Here is a 17,477-nt window from a genome sequence, read left to right on the forward strand (position 1 = left end):
AAAATAATCGACATAGCAATACCAGGGGATAGCAGAATAGAAGAAAAAGAAATAGAAAAAAATCACCAAAAAATCACCCTGGTGGCGCAGTGGTAAAACTGCCGCCCTGTAACCAGAAGGTTACAAGTTCGATCCTGACCAGGGGCTCAAGGTTGACTCAGCCTTCCATCCTTCCGAGGTTGGTAAAATGAGTACCCAGAATGTTGGGGGGCAATATGCTAAATCATTGTAAACCGCTTAGAGAGCTTCCAGCTATAGAGCGGTATATAAATGTAAGTGCTATTGCTAAGTGCTATTGCTAAATACAAAGATCTACAAATTGAAATTGAAAGGCTGTGGCAGAAAAAGACCAAAATAATCCCAGTGGTCATTGGCGCCCTGGGTGCAGTTCCAAAAGACCTTGAAGAGCACCTCATCACCATAGGGGCCACAGAAATCTCCATCAGCCAATTACAAAAAGCAGCTTTACTGGGAACAGCCTATATTCTGCGACGATATCTATAACAGCAACATTGACAATAAAATTCTGGCATTCCAGGTCCTTGGGAAGGACTCAATGTCTGCATAAAAGAAACCAGTCAATAACACCTGTCTGTCTGTGTAAAATAATAATAAATAGTAATAATAATATACAGAGAGGCAAGTGCAGACTGCTTTTCAGTGCTCTTGCTGCTGGCTGTTAGTTATCCCCACCTCTACTCCAGGGTATAGCCACCTAATGGCAAAGCGGGAAAATGACTTGATTATCAAGCCAGAGGTTGCCAGTTTGAATCCCCACTGGTATGTTTCCCAGAGTGGGGGAAACAACTATATTGGGCAGCAGAGATGTAGGAAGATGCTGAAAGGCATAATCTCATACTGCACAGGAGGAGGCAATGGGAAACCCCTCCTGTATTCTACCAAAGACAGCCACAGGGCTCTGTGGTTGCCAGGAGTTGAAACCTATTCGATGGCACACTTTACCTTTTACTCCAGGACTGGAATACAAGTAACTGAAGCCCCATTCAGAAGCTTGCCTGGATCAAGGAATGGATTAACCCCAAACACTACAACTTTGACCCTCCCTCCCTTGACAGGGTTGCATTTGTGTTGTGAAAGACAGACAAAACTTCAGGGTGCAAGAAATGGCCATACCCTGGAAGGTTGGTCACGGAAGTGATCCTGCATTTAACCAGGAGCAGTGGTTCGGCTCTGGCATGGATTTTGCATGTCATACAGAATTCAACAGTGCTATCAAATTCGATATCTGTGTAGGTGGAAAGTTGCCTAGAAAGTGTAAGCATCTTTAATTTCAAAAAGGAAACTTTTCAAGGTTGAGAGAACTCATTGAAAGGACGATAAAACGGAGCTGAGAACGCTACAAGAGGCCTCACAGTTTCCTAAAACCATGATAAGAAAAGTCGAGATGGAATATGTACCACAGACAAAAGGGGGGGGGGAAGCTTCAGATAATCTTCACGGATGCCAGCGTGGTTAACCAACAAAGTCAAGTAGCTATAAAAAACTACTTCAAGTGAACTTCTTGAATAAAAAACAAGAGAACTTCTATGATAAAGGGAGTGTTTTGCCAAATATCAAGAACAAAAAAAGAGTTTTGCATAGCCTTATGTGGCACACTTGTAAATGCCAGAGTCAGTTCTTTGCATGATTCTCAGATATAGCACTTGGGTTGTGTGCTGTGCTTCTGGTATTGAGTATTTAGAGCACGGCAGAGTCACACACAGACAGGCTTTTGATTTGCTCCTCCTTGTACCAAGTCATCAGCTACACAGAGGCCGCACTCGTATGTATATATCACAAAACTGGAGGTGAAGGGGCCTCTGGTTTCAATTTATGTCAGAATGCGCTGCAAAATGGATCCGCAGTTTCCTTCTCCGGACTCCAATTTGTACCTTCAGTTTGGAGTATGTTCCACAGGCTGAAACTCCAGTTCTGCGGTGCCAGCGTTATGTCCGAACACGGCACTGCAGTCTTGCTTCCTAGCAACCAGAGTTAAGGGAGGAAGCTCCTCCCTCGCTCTGGTTGCTATTGGCTGCCAGGGCTGTCCTTCAGTCAAGAAGGAAGCCCAGGCAGTCAGTTCTCCCTCCTCTCTGCAGCCAGAGAGTCTGCAGAGAGGGAACTCTTCCATGAAGTCCGAATTAGGACGGGAAAGAGGGGTGTGGAATTGCGGGTACGTTGGAGCTGCGGTTCCATGTTACACCCGAAGGCAGCCAGAATGTCCCTCTGAAAGGCTGCACCTGATAGGTACAGTCCTTCCAGGAGTTGCATACACCTGAGCCAGCCTCGGTGGTACTTCTGTATCTCCCCGTGATTCAGCAGCTGTACAGGAAAGCGAAGAAACTCTTGAAGTGAAGAGCGAAAACTCACCGGAGAGAAAACATACATGGGCTACGGTCCTCTGTACACATACTTGGGGAGAAATCTCATTGAACATCGAGTCCTTTCCAGCTTCCAGACTCTGAAGCCGAACTGCCGGTGAAGTGAGCCTCTTCTTGGATTCGGCTCCTGGGAATTGATTTCAGGTAAGATCTCTGTGCTTGAGAACAACCTGAGGTCTGCCTAGGAATGAGGTTTCATTGCCCTATTCCAGGGCTGCACAACTCAAATGCCCTAGTGGGCTGGAACCATTCAGAACTTGGCGTGCAGGGGCCGAGGTAATTTTTTAGCGCATTATTACATTCAGATTAAAAATATTATTAGTTACCTGTGGATCTATTCCCCCTGGCAATGGACCCATTATTTTAAACAAGGATAGTGGCCAGAAAATGGGTTCTGTCCCTGCTCAATCAGTGGGGCCCCAAACTGAGCCAGCGTGGTGTGGTGGTTAGAGTGCCGGACTAGGACCAGGGAGACCCGAGTTCAAATCCCCATTCAGCCATGAGACTTGCTGGGTGACTCTGGGCCAGTCACTTCTCTCTCAGCCTACCTACTTCACAGGGTTGTTGTGAGGAGAAACCTAAGTATGTAGTACACCGCTCTGGGCTCCTTGGAGGAAGAGCGGGATATAAAATGTAAATAAATAAATAAATACTACCAAGTCCTCTCTTCTCCGTAAACTGTTGTTGTTTTCAGGCTGCAATCCTAGGCATGCTTTCATGAGAGTAAGCCTCACTGGGATCATGGAACATATTTCTGAGAAAACATGCATAGGATGGTGCTCTAAGGCAGTTTCCAGCTCCTGTGATGCTGCAGGATACCTGAGGGCCAGTCAAACAGTCCCTGCGGGCCGAATCCGGCCCCCAGGCCTTACGTTGTGCAGGCCTGCCCTATCCTAAGGGCAGATCACATTGCACCGCCCACACAGAGGAGTTCCTTTACAAGAAACTTACGTCAAGACCCTTTCCTTGAAGCTGCTCACACCAGAGGTGGACTCGTCACTGGTGCTTCCGGGTCCTTCTGCTTTCAGCAATGCTGCTGGCCAAGTGCCTCCTTTTGTCCTCCATAGGTAAGACTTTGTCCTAATACTAACCCGGACCTCAGTGTTTTGTATCTGAGAAACTGGCATGGTAGAGTTTCTGTGCGCCGTAACTTCTTGGGAGAGTTTAGCTGCTATGCAAAGGAAATCTTACAGTGCTCACACTTACAGTGGTCTTGAGGCAGCAAGCATGACTTGTCCCCTTAGCTAAGCAGAGTCCGCCCTGGTTGCATATGAATGGGAGACTAGAAGTGTGACTAGAAGTGTGAGCACTGTAAAAGATTCCCCTCAGGGGATGGAGCCACTCTGGGAAGAGCATCTAGGTTCCAAATTCCCTCCCTGGCAGCAAGACAGGGCTGAGAGAGATTCCTGCCTGCAACCTTGGAGAAGTTGCTGCCAGTCTGTGTAGACAATACTGAGCTAGGTGGACCAAGAGTCTGGCTTAGTATAAGGCAGCTTCCCGTGTTCATAATATAACTATGGGAGGAGAACTGATCTTGTGCTAGCAAGCACAAATTGTCCCCTTTGCTAAGCAGGGTCCACCCTGGTTTGTATTTGAATGGGATACCAGTTTGTATTTGAATGGTAGTCACATGTGAGCACTGCAAGATATTATGGGGCTGCTCTGGGAAGAGGATCTGCATGCTTCTTTCCCTGGCAGCATCTCCTGCCAGGCAGCATCTCCTGCCTGCAACCTTGGAGAAGCCACTGTCAGTCTGTGCAGACAATACTGAGCTAGATAGACCAGGGTCTGACTTGGTATAAGGCAGCTTCCTATGCTCCTAATGATGCATTATTTCTTGTGTTTCCATCGCTGCAGGCAGCCTGGCAGAATCTAGCAATTCCTAGACAGGGATTCTGTTGCTTTCTAAACCCATTTTTCTGGTAGGAGTTGTGGAGGTGAAAAATTACAGCCTTCTGTTCGTGTTGCTTCTTGCAGTTATCTCCTCAGTGTTACATGCCCGGTTATCAATATATCAGACCGAGAGGTTCCTGTTTGTGGATACTGGGGGCACAGCTGAGATCTCGTGCACTTCTACAGAGAAAATTGAAGACAATGGCATTTCATTCAGTTGGTACAGAAGAGAGATGGTGAAATAACACATTTAACTGAGAATGGCTGTGACAAGTCTTCTGGTAAATTTGTCTGCAAAGTGAAAGAACAGAAGTTGACGCTGGAAATCTCCCATCCTCAAAAGACTGATTCTGGTCTCTATTTCTGTGGCAGACAGCTCGATTTTTCAATAATGTCTTTCAGCAATGGGACTTCCCTGATTGTCGGAGGTAAGGAATCAGAGTGAAGCTATCAATGGCAATTTTAAACATATTCTATTTCAGTCTTAATTTTATATCTGGCTATTGCACAGGGGTAGAGAAACAGTCTTGTGGTAGCAAGCATGAATTGTCTCCTTTGCTCAATAGGATTAGTTTGCTTTGCATTTGGGTGAGTGACTACATGTTAGCACTGACTGCTGTAAGAGATTCCCCTTAGGGAATGGTGCCATAACTCTGTGTCAGACTCAGAGCATCTACACTGTATGCAGAAGATCCCCGGTTGCATTCCTGGCTACCGCCAGGTCAAGCTTAGAAAGACTCCTGCCTGCAGCCTTGGAGAAGCTGCTGCCAATCATTGTACACAAGAACATCAGAACCGCCCTGCTGGATCAGGCCCAAGGAGGCCCATCTAGTCCAGCATCCTGTTTCACACAGTGGCCCACCAGATGCCACCGGAAGCCCACAGGCAGGAGTTGAGGGCATGCCCTCCTTCCTGCTGTTACTTCCATGCAATTGGCGGGAACATAGGAACATAGGAAGCTGCCATATACTGAGTCAAACCCTTGGTTCATCTAACTCAGTATTGTCTACCCAGACTGGCAGCGGCTTCTCCAAGGTTGCAGGCAGGAATCTCTCTCAGCCCTATCTTGAAGAAGCCAGAGAGGGAACTTGAAAACTTCTGCTCTTCCCAGAGCAGCTCCATCCCTTAAGGGGAATATCTTGCAGTGCTCACACATCAAGTCTCCCATTCATATGCAACCAGGGCGGACCCTGCTTAGCTAAGGGGACAAGTCATGCTTGCTACCACCAGATCTCCTCTGTCCAGGAAGCATACTCTGTCCAGGAGGCATACTCGGAGGCATCTTGCCTGAGACTGGAGGTGGCCCATAGCCCTCCGACTAGCCATTGATAGACCTCTCCTCCATGAAGTTATCCAAACCCCTCTTCAAGCCATCCAGGTTGTTGGCTGTCACTATATCTTGTGGCAGAGAATTCCACAATTTGATTATATATGTTGTGTGTGAAAAAGTACCTCTGTTTGTTGGTCCTAAACTTCTTGGCAATCAATTTCATTGGATGACCCCCTGCTTCTAGTGTTATGTGAGAGGGAGAAAAATTCCTCTCTGTCCACTTTCTCCACACCATGCATGGTTTTATAGACCTCTGTCATGTCTCCCCGCAGTCGTCTTTTTTTCTGAACTAAAAAGCCCCAAGTGTTGTAGCCTTACCTCGTAAGAAAGGTGCTCTAGGCCCCGATCATCTTGGTTGCCCTCTTCTGCACCTCTTCTGCACCCAAAGATCCCCTCATGAGTTTAATCACCGGATATTTGAACTGGGGACTCCCTTCTCCGATTCCAATTGTCTAGTCATAATAGGATATTAATTCTCAATAGTTATGGGGGCATTGCCCAATATCCCCTGAAAGCCCTAGTCTCTGCCCGAAACAGAAAAACAAACAGCAAGATAAGGTTCTGAAATGTCAGCCTGATGAGACCCCAGAGCAGCTGCTCTTACTGAATTCTTTGCTTATTTTCCTCATCAGACAGTTACACCCCAAGCACCTGGGTGATGCTTTTGCTCCCATCTGCTCATCCATCATCCGAGTTTGTGCAGAGCAAGCATTTCACTTGCGTGGTCCATGGAGCATCCAACTCGGTCCAGGTGTCCTGGAACATCTCTGGAGATCTCCAGCAAGAGGGACAGACACTTTTGGTGGAAAACAGCAGCGGATCCTTAACCTTCATCAGTTTCCTCTCCGTCCCCATGGTGGACTCACAGAACAGCAGGAAGCTCTACACCTGTGAAGTCAGGTTCAATTCCTCCAGCAGGAGTGTGAAGAAGAGTGCCCCATTCCCTGCAGGTGAGGGATGTTGAATGTTGCATAAAAATGTTGGCTGACATCCTAATGGAGTGAAGAGCAAAGCTGTGCTCAGACAAGAAGACTGCACAGCAGTGATAAAAAGCAGGGAGCTGAGGAATTCCGCTCCTGGGCAGAAGTTCAGCTTAGAGCAGATGAGGTGTGCAGCAGGTTGTGTGAGTGTTGTGCAAACAAGTGTGTGGCAGTGCAACAATCATCTGGAGCGTAAGCTGCAGGCTCTGTGCCAGGAGCCTGCGAAGCAATTCTCTGCTGTGGCCATCTCCCCATTTTGATTGATTGACCCCATACACGGGTGGCTTAAAACAGCTCTTACTTCACTTGCTGTCGCCCTGCGAATGTGAAGCCAACCCTTGTCGGTTAGAATGCTCATTTGCATTACAAACGCCCCTCTTTTCTATGAGCAGTGCTCAGATTTTCACAAGAGAGCTCCAACAGCCTCCTGTATGCAAACTCTGTGCCGTTCTGCTCTGCTGTGCCTGACCAGTGGAAAGTTTGAGTCAACTTGTGAAATTTTTGCTTCCTCGGCAAGAAACCACACTATCGATTTGTACCTCGCGCAGTGGCCAGTATCCCACCAACCCAGCTGCTAACACCCTCGGCAAGCTGCCTGCAGGCCTAGTCTGTTGAACTGCCAGCTCTCTCTCTCTCACACACACACAGCCGTTGCTTGAGAGTGAAATAGGAAGCAAGACAGCTGGTTTCTCTGTCAACAATTGTCAACTGCTGTGAACTCCTCTGAGCCCATGGTGAAAAGACATAAATACACTGAACAATCAAACAAACCAGGATATCTATCTATCTATCTATCTATCTATCTATCTATCTATCTATCTATCTATCATATTTATATACCGCCTGATATGTGTATCTCTAGGCAGAGTACACAGTTTAAAACAAGAAATACACAACAGAGTAAAAACAATTAAAACAATTTCATAGGATAAAAACAATTCAAGGTGCTGGTTTTGACTTTTAAAGCCCTTAACAGTTTGGGCCCAGGATATCTGAGGGACTGCCTGCTCCCAAGGGTTGCTGCCCGCTTGACAAGGTCATCTGAGGGGGCTCTTCTCCGGGTGCCGACAACGAGGGAGGCTCAGCTTCTCTGTGGCTGCCCCCAGACTCTGGAATGCTCTCCTGGTGGCTATTCGCTCCTCGGTCTCCATCGCCGTTTTTAGAAAGTGTGTGAAATCTTGGCTTTTTACCCAGTAAAAGCCTGGGTAAAAAGCCAAGATTTCACACACTTTCTAAAAATATAAAAAACCAATCTGACTGAAAAGATTTAAAATACAAGCATAAAAACTGTACAAAACACAAAGAACAAGCAGTTCTTATGCTTCAGTTTTTATGCTTGTATTTTAAATCTTTTCAGTCAGATTGGTTTTTTATATTTTAGCTTAAAATTTTAACTGTGTCATTTTTATAGACTTGTTTTTTTATTTTTGTGTCAACCGTCTTGCGATTGTTTTAATGAAAGGTGGTATACAAATTTAACAATAAATAGATAAAATAAGTTAAAACAAATAAAATAAATAAACAGTTTAAAATTCAATCCAGTTAAAAGCCTGATAAAGCAAGTGTGTCTTGAGGGTCTTTCTAAAAGCAGTCGGAGATGGAGATGCCCTTACCTGTTGGACTAGGACCGGGGAGACCTGAGTTCAAATCCCCATTCAGCCATGAGACTTGCTGGGTGACTCTGGGCCAGTCACTTCTCTCTCAGCCTAACCTGTATGTAAGTGCTAACCTACTTCACAGGGTTGTTGTGAGGAGAAATTTAAGTATGTAGTACACTGCTCTGGGCTCCTTGGAGGAAGAGCGGGATATAAAATTAAATTAAATTAAAATTATTTCAACAGGGAGCATATTCCAAAGCCCCGGGGCAGCCACAGAGAAGGCCTGGTACCAAGTCGCCACTAAACGAGCTGGTGCAACCGTTACCGGATCTTCCCAGATAATCTAAATAGGCAGGAGGGTTCATGACAGAGAAGGCGCTCTCTTAAGTACCCTGGGCCCAAGCCATTAAGGGCTTTATAGATAATAACCCTAACCCCTGCTGAGCAAAGAGGTGCCTTTTAAAAGTGGCAATTCTCTTTATTTAGCAGGGGGAGAGCAACTGGCCCTATCCATCCTCAGCACAGCATCCCGCCAGTGGCTGTTGTTGGTGTCTTTCTTATGTTTCTTAGATTGTGAGCCCTTTGGGGACAGGCAGCCATTTAATTAATTAATTAATTTCTGTATGTAAACTGCTTTGGGATGAAAAGTGGTATATAAATACTTCTTGTATTCATATTCACATTTGTATAACCAGTACTTTGTATTACGCTCAGAAACATATCGGCAGCCAGTGCAGTTCTTTCAGAATCAGTGCTTTATGGTCCCTTCAGGTTGTCCCAGATACCGGTCTGGCTGACGCATTCTGTACCAATGGTAGTTTCCGGACCACATTGTTTGTTATCCCTTATCCAGCCCATTACCGCCTCCAGGCAGGCATTTAGGGAAGCTATGCCATTTCTTAATGAGGTCAATATGAAAAAATAGATTTAGATGTCATCAGGATATTGATAACAAATCTCCTGATGACCTCTCCAAGCAGTTTCATGTAGATTTGGAGACAGTATGGAGCACTGTGGAACTCCATACTTTAGTCCTCGCTTTGCAGAACAGCAGTCTCCAATTGACACCATGTGGAATCTACCAGAGAGGTAGAAACAGAGCCACCATAAAAGAGTACCACCCAACCCCACCTCCCTCAGGTGACCCAGAAGGATACTATGGTTGATGGTATCGAAAGCTGCCAAGAGATCCAAAAGGATCGGCAGAGTCACACTCCCTCTGTGAGTAGCCAATTGGAGATCATCCATCAGGCCAAGGCAGTTTCAAGCCCACAGCCCACTCAAAAGCCGGATTCAAAAGGGTCTAGATCAGGGCTGCTCAACTTTGGTCCTCCTGCAGATGTTGGCCTATAACTCCCATCATCCCTGGCTATAGGCCACTGTGGCTGGGGATTATGGGAGTTGTAGTCCAAAAACAGCTGGGGGGGGCAAAGGAGCAGGCTTGCCCTAAGTAACTGAACCTCTTCTCTTTCTTCCCTTTAAATCTTCCTCTGTGATTACAGCTACCTCTGATCATAACTGCACAACCTACAAGATACCCCTGGCGGTCGGGGGCCTGCTGGCATTGCTGCTGCTTCTCCTGAGCTTCCTTTGGATTCGGCTCTGCCCTTCTGGTCCAGGTAAGAGAACTTCTGGTCTCTGCCCTTCTGGTCTCTGCCCTTCTGGTCCAGGTCCATCACATCCTATGTATGATGCTCAGTAATTTTACCAACAAGCCCATTCCCCTTCTCCTTGCATTTCTTCTCATCACACCCACACTGAACTTACAGAATGTGGTGCCACAAGATGTGGTGAGAGCCGCATAAAAGAAGAAGAAGAAGAAAAGGGTTAGACAGATGAACAGAAGGGAAGCCCAGTGATGCCAGTTACCCAGGTGACTACTCAGAGCTCCCCCTGCTTCCTGTTCCAGCCAGGTTGAGGCTAGGAGCACAGCTGGAACAGCCGAGGGGCCTCTCTGGGATCTTAGCACTGGGATATCTTCACACACGGAACACAGCAAGGAGGAGCTCTTCAGGACCCGGGACAGCTCCCAGTCCAAGCAAGAGAATTTCTTGGGCAATGCCCAGGTCTTCTCAGAGCTCCTCAGTCAGTGCCCAAGGGGGGCAACACCTCAGTTCAGGTCCAGCTGGATCGCAGAGCTCTCACTTGGGTTCAAACTCACTCCAAGGACACCTTTGACTCTTTCCACCCAAAGGGCAGGGCAGAGTTGGTGGGGGCCTTGGTGAAGCAGAGGAGCTGCAGATCCCTCTTCCCGGCTTGAAGGACCTGATCCTCCAGCCCTGGGGGCAGAGCCAGCGTTATCTGGGGGGATCCAGAGCTCTCTCACTCAGGTGGGGTCTGTGGGAGTGAGATCCTCCTGGCCGATAAGCCCCCTCTGCTTGAGCACCATTACCCAAGGCACCGAGACTGGATTCTGACACCAGGGCCAGAGTGAGTCCCTCTCTGAATATCAGCCACTGGGGAGGGAAAGGGAGAAGCTGGAGAGATTCCCAGAGGCCTCGGCCTAGCTGATTTTGGAGGCAGGATGCTGGGCCAGATGGGACCTGATCCACTGGGACTGGCATTGCTTAGGCCCCTGCAGCATAGAGGTAGCCACATCCTCAGACTCAAATGTGGCCTTATGTGGTTGTTTGCTTATTTCTGTCTTTTTATTCCCCAAGGATTCCAGCCCAGGTCCTCCGAACCTGCAGCCTCAGAGGAACCACAGGTATGGCTCTTTTTTGGAATACATCTCTGGCTTTCAAGCTACAACGGCTACTAGTCTAATGGTTACTAGTCTGAGGGCTATAGGCCACCTCCAGCTTCAGAGGCAAGATGCCTCTAAATACCAGTTGCAGGGGAGTGACAGCAGGAGAGGGGGCAGGGCTTTGTCTCTTGCCTGTGGGCTTCCCAGAGGCATCTGGTGGGCTACTGGGTGACACAAGATGCTGGACTAGAGAGGCCTTGAGCCTGATCCAGCAAGGTTGTTCTTAATCTTTTTTATGTCCTTAATATCCACATGAGCCCGATATGGTCTTCTTTGACCTTCTTAAGTGCTGTTCCAGTTAGGCCGGAATAAAGCTTGTATCTCATGTGCAGGAAGCTAGACTGACATTCTGCTGTTGGAGGAGCAGGTTTGGGTGGGTCTGAGTTCATGGGATCAGGCAGTGCTTGTTGGGGAAGAGGGCCATGGCTGTGGGTTGGCCTTCCCTCTCCTCCAGAAGGACCTCCTTGGTGTCTCAGCTGGGGTATATTGGAACACAGGAACCTGCCTTGTAATGGGACCTTCTGCATGGAATGCAGATGCTATGGCCTCCTCCAGGTAGCGATGTGACCGTGATGAAGGTTGTGAAGGAAGATGTGCCTTAATTACGCACAGAGGTGATGCTAGTCAGAGATTCACAGGTGAGAACTGAAGCATTTCTCACATCACTCGTGAAAAGTATTTGAAATCTGAAATGGCCAAGTGAGCAAAGTGCTGGATTTTGGTGGCAAGTTTGAATCGCCACTGATCCATGAAGAGGCCAGAGGAAAATCACTGAAGTCATTCAAACAATCAAAAACTGTGTTCTACCCAGGTTTGGAAGCTGTGTGTGCCCCCAATTTTCAGTTGTGTGGAAGCAAGATAGGAATAAAAGCTACCCAGCTTTCCCTCCTACCTTGCTTCCCACAACTGAAAATTGGCTCCCAAACCCAGGCAGAACACAGTTTTGTGTGAATGGCCTCACTATCTCTCAACTAAGCTTACCTTAAAGGTTGTTGTGAGGATAATATGGAAGAACACCCTGTATGAAGTTCTGAGCTCCACAGAGGTCGTATATGGTACTTACCTGCTAAATGAGCAAAGAGGCACCTTTTAAAAGTGGTGATTCTCTTTCTTTAGCAGTGGGAGAGCAACTGGCCCTATCCACCCCCAGCACAGCATCCCTCCAGTGGCTGTTGCTGGTGTCAGTCTTATGTTTCTTTTTTTAGATTGTGAGCCCTTTGGGGATAGGGAGCCATTGGATGGATGTATGGATGGATGTCTGCCTGTCTGTCCATATAAACCACTTTGGAACTTTTGTCAAAAAGCGGTATATAAATATTCTTCGTACTGGTATTCGCATAAATGCCATCCAGAAGTTAGCTGGTAGAATCAACCTAGTATGGGTTGATGTCTTGCTTCTAGGCACAGTCACTGCTCATGACCTGGTTTGAACTGCACAGTATGTTTATATTTCACTGCCACTCACCCAAAAGCGCTCTTACCCTCGGACTTCTGGCTGGAGGTCCAGGGCCTCCACACCCCCTGGTGGGCCCCGGTTAAAAATACTGCAGGTGTCATGGTGTGTGTGTGTGTGTAAGGGGATGATGCTTAATTTGCAGGGGTATGGGGAAAGCTCCAAAGGCCATTAGCTCCAGGCTCCAAAATTACCTGAGTACACCTCTGCACTCACTTCAAGTCTCTAGGATAGGGCAGGTTACAATTAAACAATGCTTCAAATACAGTAATCGGGTTCCGCCCCCCCGCTTCTGTCTGCAAAACAGGAAGGCATCTGCTACGCCCAACTGGATTTCCCTACCAGGAATCAGACTGGGAAGAAGAGGAGAGAGACACACCTCAAGGGAAACATCTCAAGATTTGAGTGATAGAAGACTACCTGCAAGAGAGTAAGTGGGGAGACTGGGAGGCTGTAGCAGAGTGCTCCAGAGAGAAGGCCAGGCCCCCTTCATGCACATGTGCATGCACACAATGCATGGCAGATAGAGCTTGGCCATTACAGCATGCTGGACAGTGAAAATGCTGACACCAACAATCCAGTTCAAGTACTAAAATTTAGCAAGTTAAAAGACAGTCCTCTGTGGATTTATTTTTCTTCCTTGCATCTTTTTCCTTCTTCAGAAAACAATGTCCTGTTTTGCTTGCAGATTATGTCACTCCACATAAATCATGTTTCCATTTCTATAACTCTGCATATTTGGGGGAGAAAGAAGAAAGGTCATGCTCACCAAGGATGCTCAATTCTTCACCAAGGATGCTTATAGCTTTGTAAGCAAATCAAAACTACTTTTCTCATTCACAGTCACAAAATTCAGTATTGGCAGCTTTGCTTGTGTTCGTATCACTTTGGGTCGTTTGGGTCTCGGGCACATTCCATTAGAAAGGCAACGTACAACTCAAGAAATATTCAGAAGAAATGCACTGCAGACGAAAGGGATTTTTTGCACAACATGGCAAAGGTTTCTATAGATATTACTGCCCATAAACATGTTTCCTTTCTCATTTCCCCACCCGTCTCTCATCATTATTTCTTAGATAGCAGGGGCCTGAAAGAGAAAGGAAAACTGAAATCTCCTCCATTTTCCAAAAACTGCTCAGGTCCCATTTCCCCTTACCACAGGCAACCAGACAAGTGGCCATTTACAAACCTAGGCATCTGAAACAATCCAAAGACTCATTCATCAGGATATATATGTTACACCCAGATTCCCCGTCTCCCCCCACCACCTGCTTTCCTTAGCCCTAGCTGAATCCTCCTTCCTGTCATTCCATCACTGGATAGTCCAAAGACTTTCACGGATGTCTTCCCCTGCTAACTGAGCCAAGAGGCACCTTTTAAAAGTGGTGATTCTCTTTCTTTAGTAGGGGGAGAGCAACTGGCCCTATCCACCCCCAGCACAGCATCCCCTGTGGCTATTGCTTGCTGGTGTGTCTATCTTATGTTTCTTTTTTAGGTTGTGAACCCATTGGGGACAGGAAGCCATTTTTAAAAAAATTTCTATCTATGTAAACTACTTTAGGAGCTTTTGTTGAAAGCAGTATATAAATATTCATTATATTTGTATTCCAGGCATTTCTCAAAATGAGGCCTGGCACATTCGATTTATTTCTTGTTTTATTTATTTTTATCATATTTATATTCTGCCTGGAGTTTTACAGACAGGGCCTCTCTCCCCCGCACTCCAAATCGACTCCTGATTGGAGTGTGCCAGTCCACATTTTCGCTGGATTTAACCCGACCTCCCTGCGGGCTATCAGGGCCCAGGACAGACAGGGCTTTGTTTTTCTCTGAAGGGAGGCTGCAAATTCTAGATTAGCCCAAGTTATGTCCAGGGTAAAAAAAAAACAATCCTCTATTTCCAGCAGCTTTTGAAAAAAGCTCCGGGGCTTCTGCTTTCTCGGAAGGTGTTGATGGAGGTGCTGATGGCTATGCGATTGGTCCATCTGATCCCTCGAATTAAAATGCCTCGAATCAGATTCACTCCTCAGATACCCCGAGACATAGAGCCATGTGTGAAAAACCTCCTGGTATGTGTATCTCTAGGTGGTGAGATACATCTTTTTGACATTTCAGTATCCAAGGATGCAAGTTACCTGTAGGATCTTCCTCATGGGTTTCGATTTGCTGGAAGCTTTTCATGTCTTGTGTGGGGAGAAAGAAAAAGAGGAGAAGAAGAAAAATCTGAGTAATGCTTGAACCATGGCTGGATCTAAGACAGTTTATCTTACAAACACCTTATCTCTGGCAAGATGCTTTTTGATAAGCAGGACAAGGGCGGGATCAACAGGAGGATGACAAAATGGTGGCTCCCAAAATATAACATCAAAAATCCCAGAGTCTCTGTTGCTGCCCCGAGACTCTGCAATATGCTTCCTGTTGAAATAAGAGCCTCCCCATCTCTGACAACTTTTAAAAAGTACTAAAGACTTATCTCTTCACCCAAGCTTTTTAATTTGACTTTAATTTTAATTTTGATTGTTTTAAGGTTTTTATTTTCTGTGTTTTAACTTGTTTTATGTTGTTGTAAATCGCCCAGAGATGAACGTTTGGGATGGTATACAAATTTGATATGAATGAATGATAAAAGACAGATCAAATGACGGGTCTCAAAATATAAAATCAAAGGATTCCTGTAAAAAGGGAGGGAGAGAAAGGAATGGTGGTACAAGCTGCTGTGTCCTTACTAACTAATTAGGAGTAATTAGTCCTTACTAATGCAGAGTAGAGGAGCAAGCAGTCAAGGCTTTTATATTCATGCCCTGTCCATCAGGGCGGACCTTGCTTAGCAAAGGGGACAATTCATGCTTGCTACCACAAGACCAGCTCTCCTCCCAAATCCCTCTGACCTCTGGGGAAATCAGTTTTCAACTCCAAATGCTGAAGAATCCTCATCATGTCTCCCGCATCTATCATGTCAGGACGGGCTTTCTCCATTGCTGCCCCGAAGCTTTGGAATGCACTCTCGAAATAAGAGCCTCCCCATCTCTGTCAGCTTTTTAAAAGTCTTTAAAGACACATCTGTTCACCCAGGCTTTTAACTGATATTGTTTTGATTGTTTTAATGTTGTTTTTAGAATATTGTTTTAAAATTTTAAATTGTATTTTAAATTTCTTGTTTTTAAATCTCTTGTTTTAATTAATGTTTTACTTCTTTAAAAATCTTGTTGTAAACCGCCCAGAGACGTAAGTTTGGGGCGGTATAAAAATATGTTAAATAAAATAAATAAAAGCAAATAAATAATGGCTCTGTCCTTCTGGTTCTGAAAAGTGTTCCCACTTTCCCCCAAAGTGTTCCCACTCTAGTCCAGGAGATTCTATCCCAAGTAGGGTGTGGATCCAAGATGAGGCAGAATAGGAGGGGGTAATGTGGTTAAGGTGAGCCCCCTCCAAGGAGGAAGGAGCCAGGATGGAGAAGCTTAGCCCAAGGGAATCTTCAAAAGGACTGAAAAGGATCATCACAAATTGTTTATTAGAGAGTTATCCCTCTCCTGTCTTAAGCTCTGTGTGAGTAATGACACCCTAAGCACAAACCCAACTTTGAACAGAACGAAAGAGCAACTTGTATATTACATCCGACAGACTAAAACAGGTCCATACTGAGTTAATTCAAGCACCCAGACCCAGGGGAAACGGGAAGGAAGTGGGGACATTCACACAATGTACAGTGGCCCAAATCAGCTGCTGTGGGAGAACTGGGAAAACTCAGCACTCTCCCAGGATCAGGGAGTTGGCCTACATGGACTTCAGTTACCTTCTGTTGTGACTTTTCATCTTCCTAACCCACATAAATCATGAGAGGAGAGCTGGTCTTGTGGTTGCAAGCATGACTTGTCTCCTTAGCTAAGCAGGGTCTGCCCTGGTTGCATATTTATGGGAAAGGTGAACCAAAGGTGAACATCTTGTGGCAACTTTGGCCCTCCACATGTTTTTTGGACTACAACTCCCACAATCCCCAGCCACAGCAGTTTAGACAGGGATTATGGGACTTGTAGGCCAACATCTTCAGGAGGGCTAATGTTGAACAGCCCTGTGGTAATGCATGACATTCCTTATGTTCTCCAATTTCTAAAAGATTGGGTTGATCTTATAAAACCTGTGTCCATTCATCTCACTAATCTGAGCATTCTGATGCTCAGATGAGAAAACACCACCAACAAAAGAAGCCCTGCTGGAATTGATGGGAGGAGAAATCCGGAAGCAGATGGGATGTTGAAAATACTTACTATGCAGAGCAAGCAGAAGAATCTCACCAAGAGGGGCAAGCATCTTCTAGTTCCCTTCCCCTTCTGGAATCTGAAGCAGACCTGCAGGTGAAAGGGTCTCTTCTTTGACCTGTGTCCCAATGGCTCAGCTAAGGACCAGAGCTGATTCCACCTCGGTGTCTGCCCAGGAGTGAAGCTTCACCGCCCTCTCTTAAAGCTATCCAGCATCAACTCTGCACCACCCACTTGGAGCTGTGCCATTACAAGAAATTTGCATCATCTCTAAGACTCTTTGCCTTGAAGCTGCACAGACACACACACACACACCAGATGCACATACTTGAGGCTGGTGTTTCTGGGTGCTTCTGCTTTCAGCAATGCTACTGGCCAAGTGCCTCTTTATTTTGTCCTCCACAGGTAATATTTTGCCTTATGGTCTAACCCGAACCTTAATGCTTTGCATCTGAGCCAGTGGCCCGATTGGATTTCAGTGATCCATTGGGAGAGTTTAGCTGGACTTGAGATGAAATGTTTTGTGCAGGCTTAACTATGCATTGTGTCATGCCCTGGCATAGCCTTTTGAATGTGGACATTTGTGACAGCTGTGGGCTGGTGTGTGTGATTGAATGGCAGGTGGAATCAGTTGAGATGACAGACCGGGTGGGGGTGGGGACAGGGATGTGTTGGGTTGCGAATGGACTACAATGGGCAGGCCAGAAATGTTTAAACAATTAGTAAGCCGAGTGTTCCATCATATATTGTTTGAATTTTTTTTTTTTTGATAGCTTAGCTGTTCAATCTGGTTGCCTCTGCCCCTTCTGTAAAGTAATTAAGTTAAATATATTTTTACCTTAC

The 17,477-nt window shown here is 46.1% G+C and overlaps 1 protein-coding gene across 4 annotated transcripts; it reads left to right on the plus strand.

Annotated features, from left to right (window-relative positions):
• Nucleotides 1–3,040: 3,040 nt before the first annotated feature.
• On the plus strand, nucleotides 3,041–15,663 carry LOC128337668 (uncharacterized). 4 transcript variants are annotated; one of them, XR_008312388.1, is made up of 7 exons: nucleotides 3,041–3,445; nucleotides 4,356–4,699; nucleotides 6,234–6,551; nucleotides 9,682–9,798; nucleotides 10,840–10,886; nucleotides 12,686–13,187; nucleotides 14,494–15,663. XR_008312388.1 is itself a non-coding variant. In XM_053278928.1 (7 exons), the coding sequence occupies exons 2-6, from the start codon at nucleotides 4,663–4,665 to the stop codon at nucleotides 12,785–12,787; spliced, it is 621 nt and encodes a 206-aa protein (XP_053134903.1). In that variant the 5' UTR covers nucleotides 3,041–3,445; nucleotides 4,356–4,662; the 3' UTR covers nucleotides 12,788–12,808; nucleotides 13,067–15,663. The 4 variants fall into 4 exon arrangements, 3 of the variants coding, with proteins under 3 accessions (XP_053134903.1, XP_053134904.1, XP_053134902.1); XM_053278928.1 differs by having other exon boundaries at nucleotides 12,686–12,808; nucleotides 13,067–15,663; XM_053278929.1 differs by having other exon boundaries at nucleotides 12,686–12,808.
• Nucleotides 15,664–17,477: the final 1,814 nt, after the last annotated feature.

This window comes from Hemicordylus capensis, chromosome 14 (genome assembly GCF_027244095.1).
Source record: "Hemicordylus capensis ecotype Gifberg chromosome 14, rHemCap1.1.pri, whole genome shotgun sequence".
Lineage (NCBI taxonomy): Eukaryota > Metazoa > Chordata > Lepidosauria > Squamata > Cordylidae > Hemicordylus > Hemicordylus capensis.

Excerpts from the sequence above, each read along its gene's own strand:
- LOC128337668 (XM_053278927.1), top strand. The coding sequence starts at position 4,663 with ATGTCTTTCAGCAATGGGACTTCCCTGATTGTCGGAG. Across the intron at positions 6,552-9,681 it reads GAGTGCCCCATTCCCTGCAG|CTACCTCTGATCATAACTGC; the intron begins GTGAGGGATGTT and ends CTGTGATTACAG. Across the intron at positions 9,799-10,839 it reads GCTCTGCCCTTCTGGTCCAG|GATTCCAGCCCAGGTCCTCC; the intron begins GTAAGAGAACTT and ends TTATTCCCCAAG.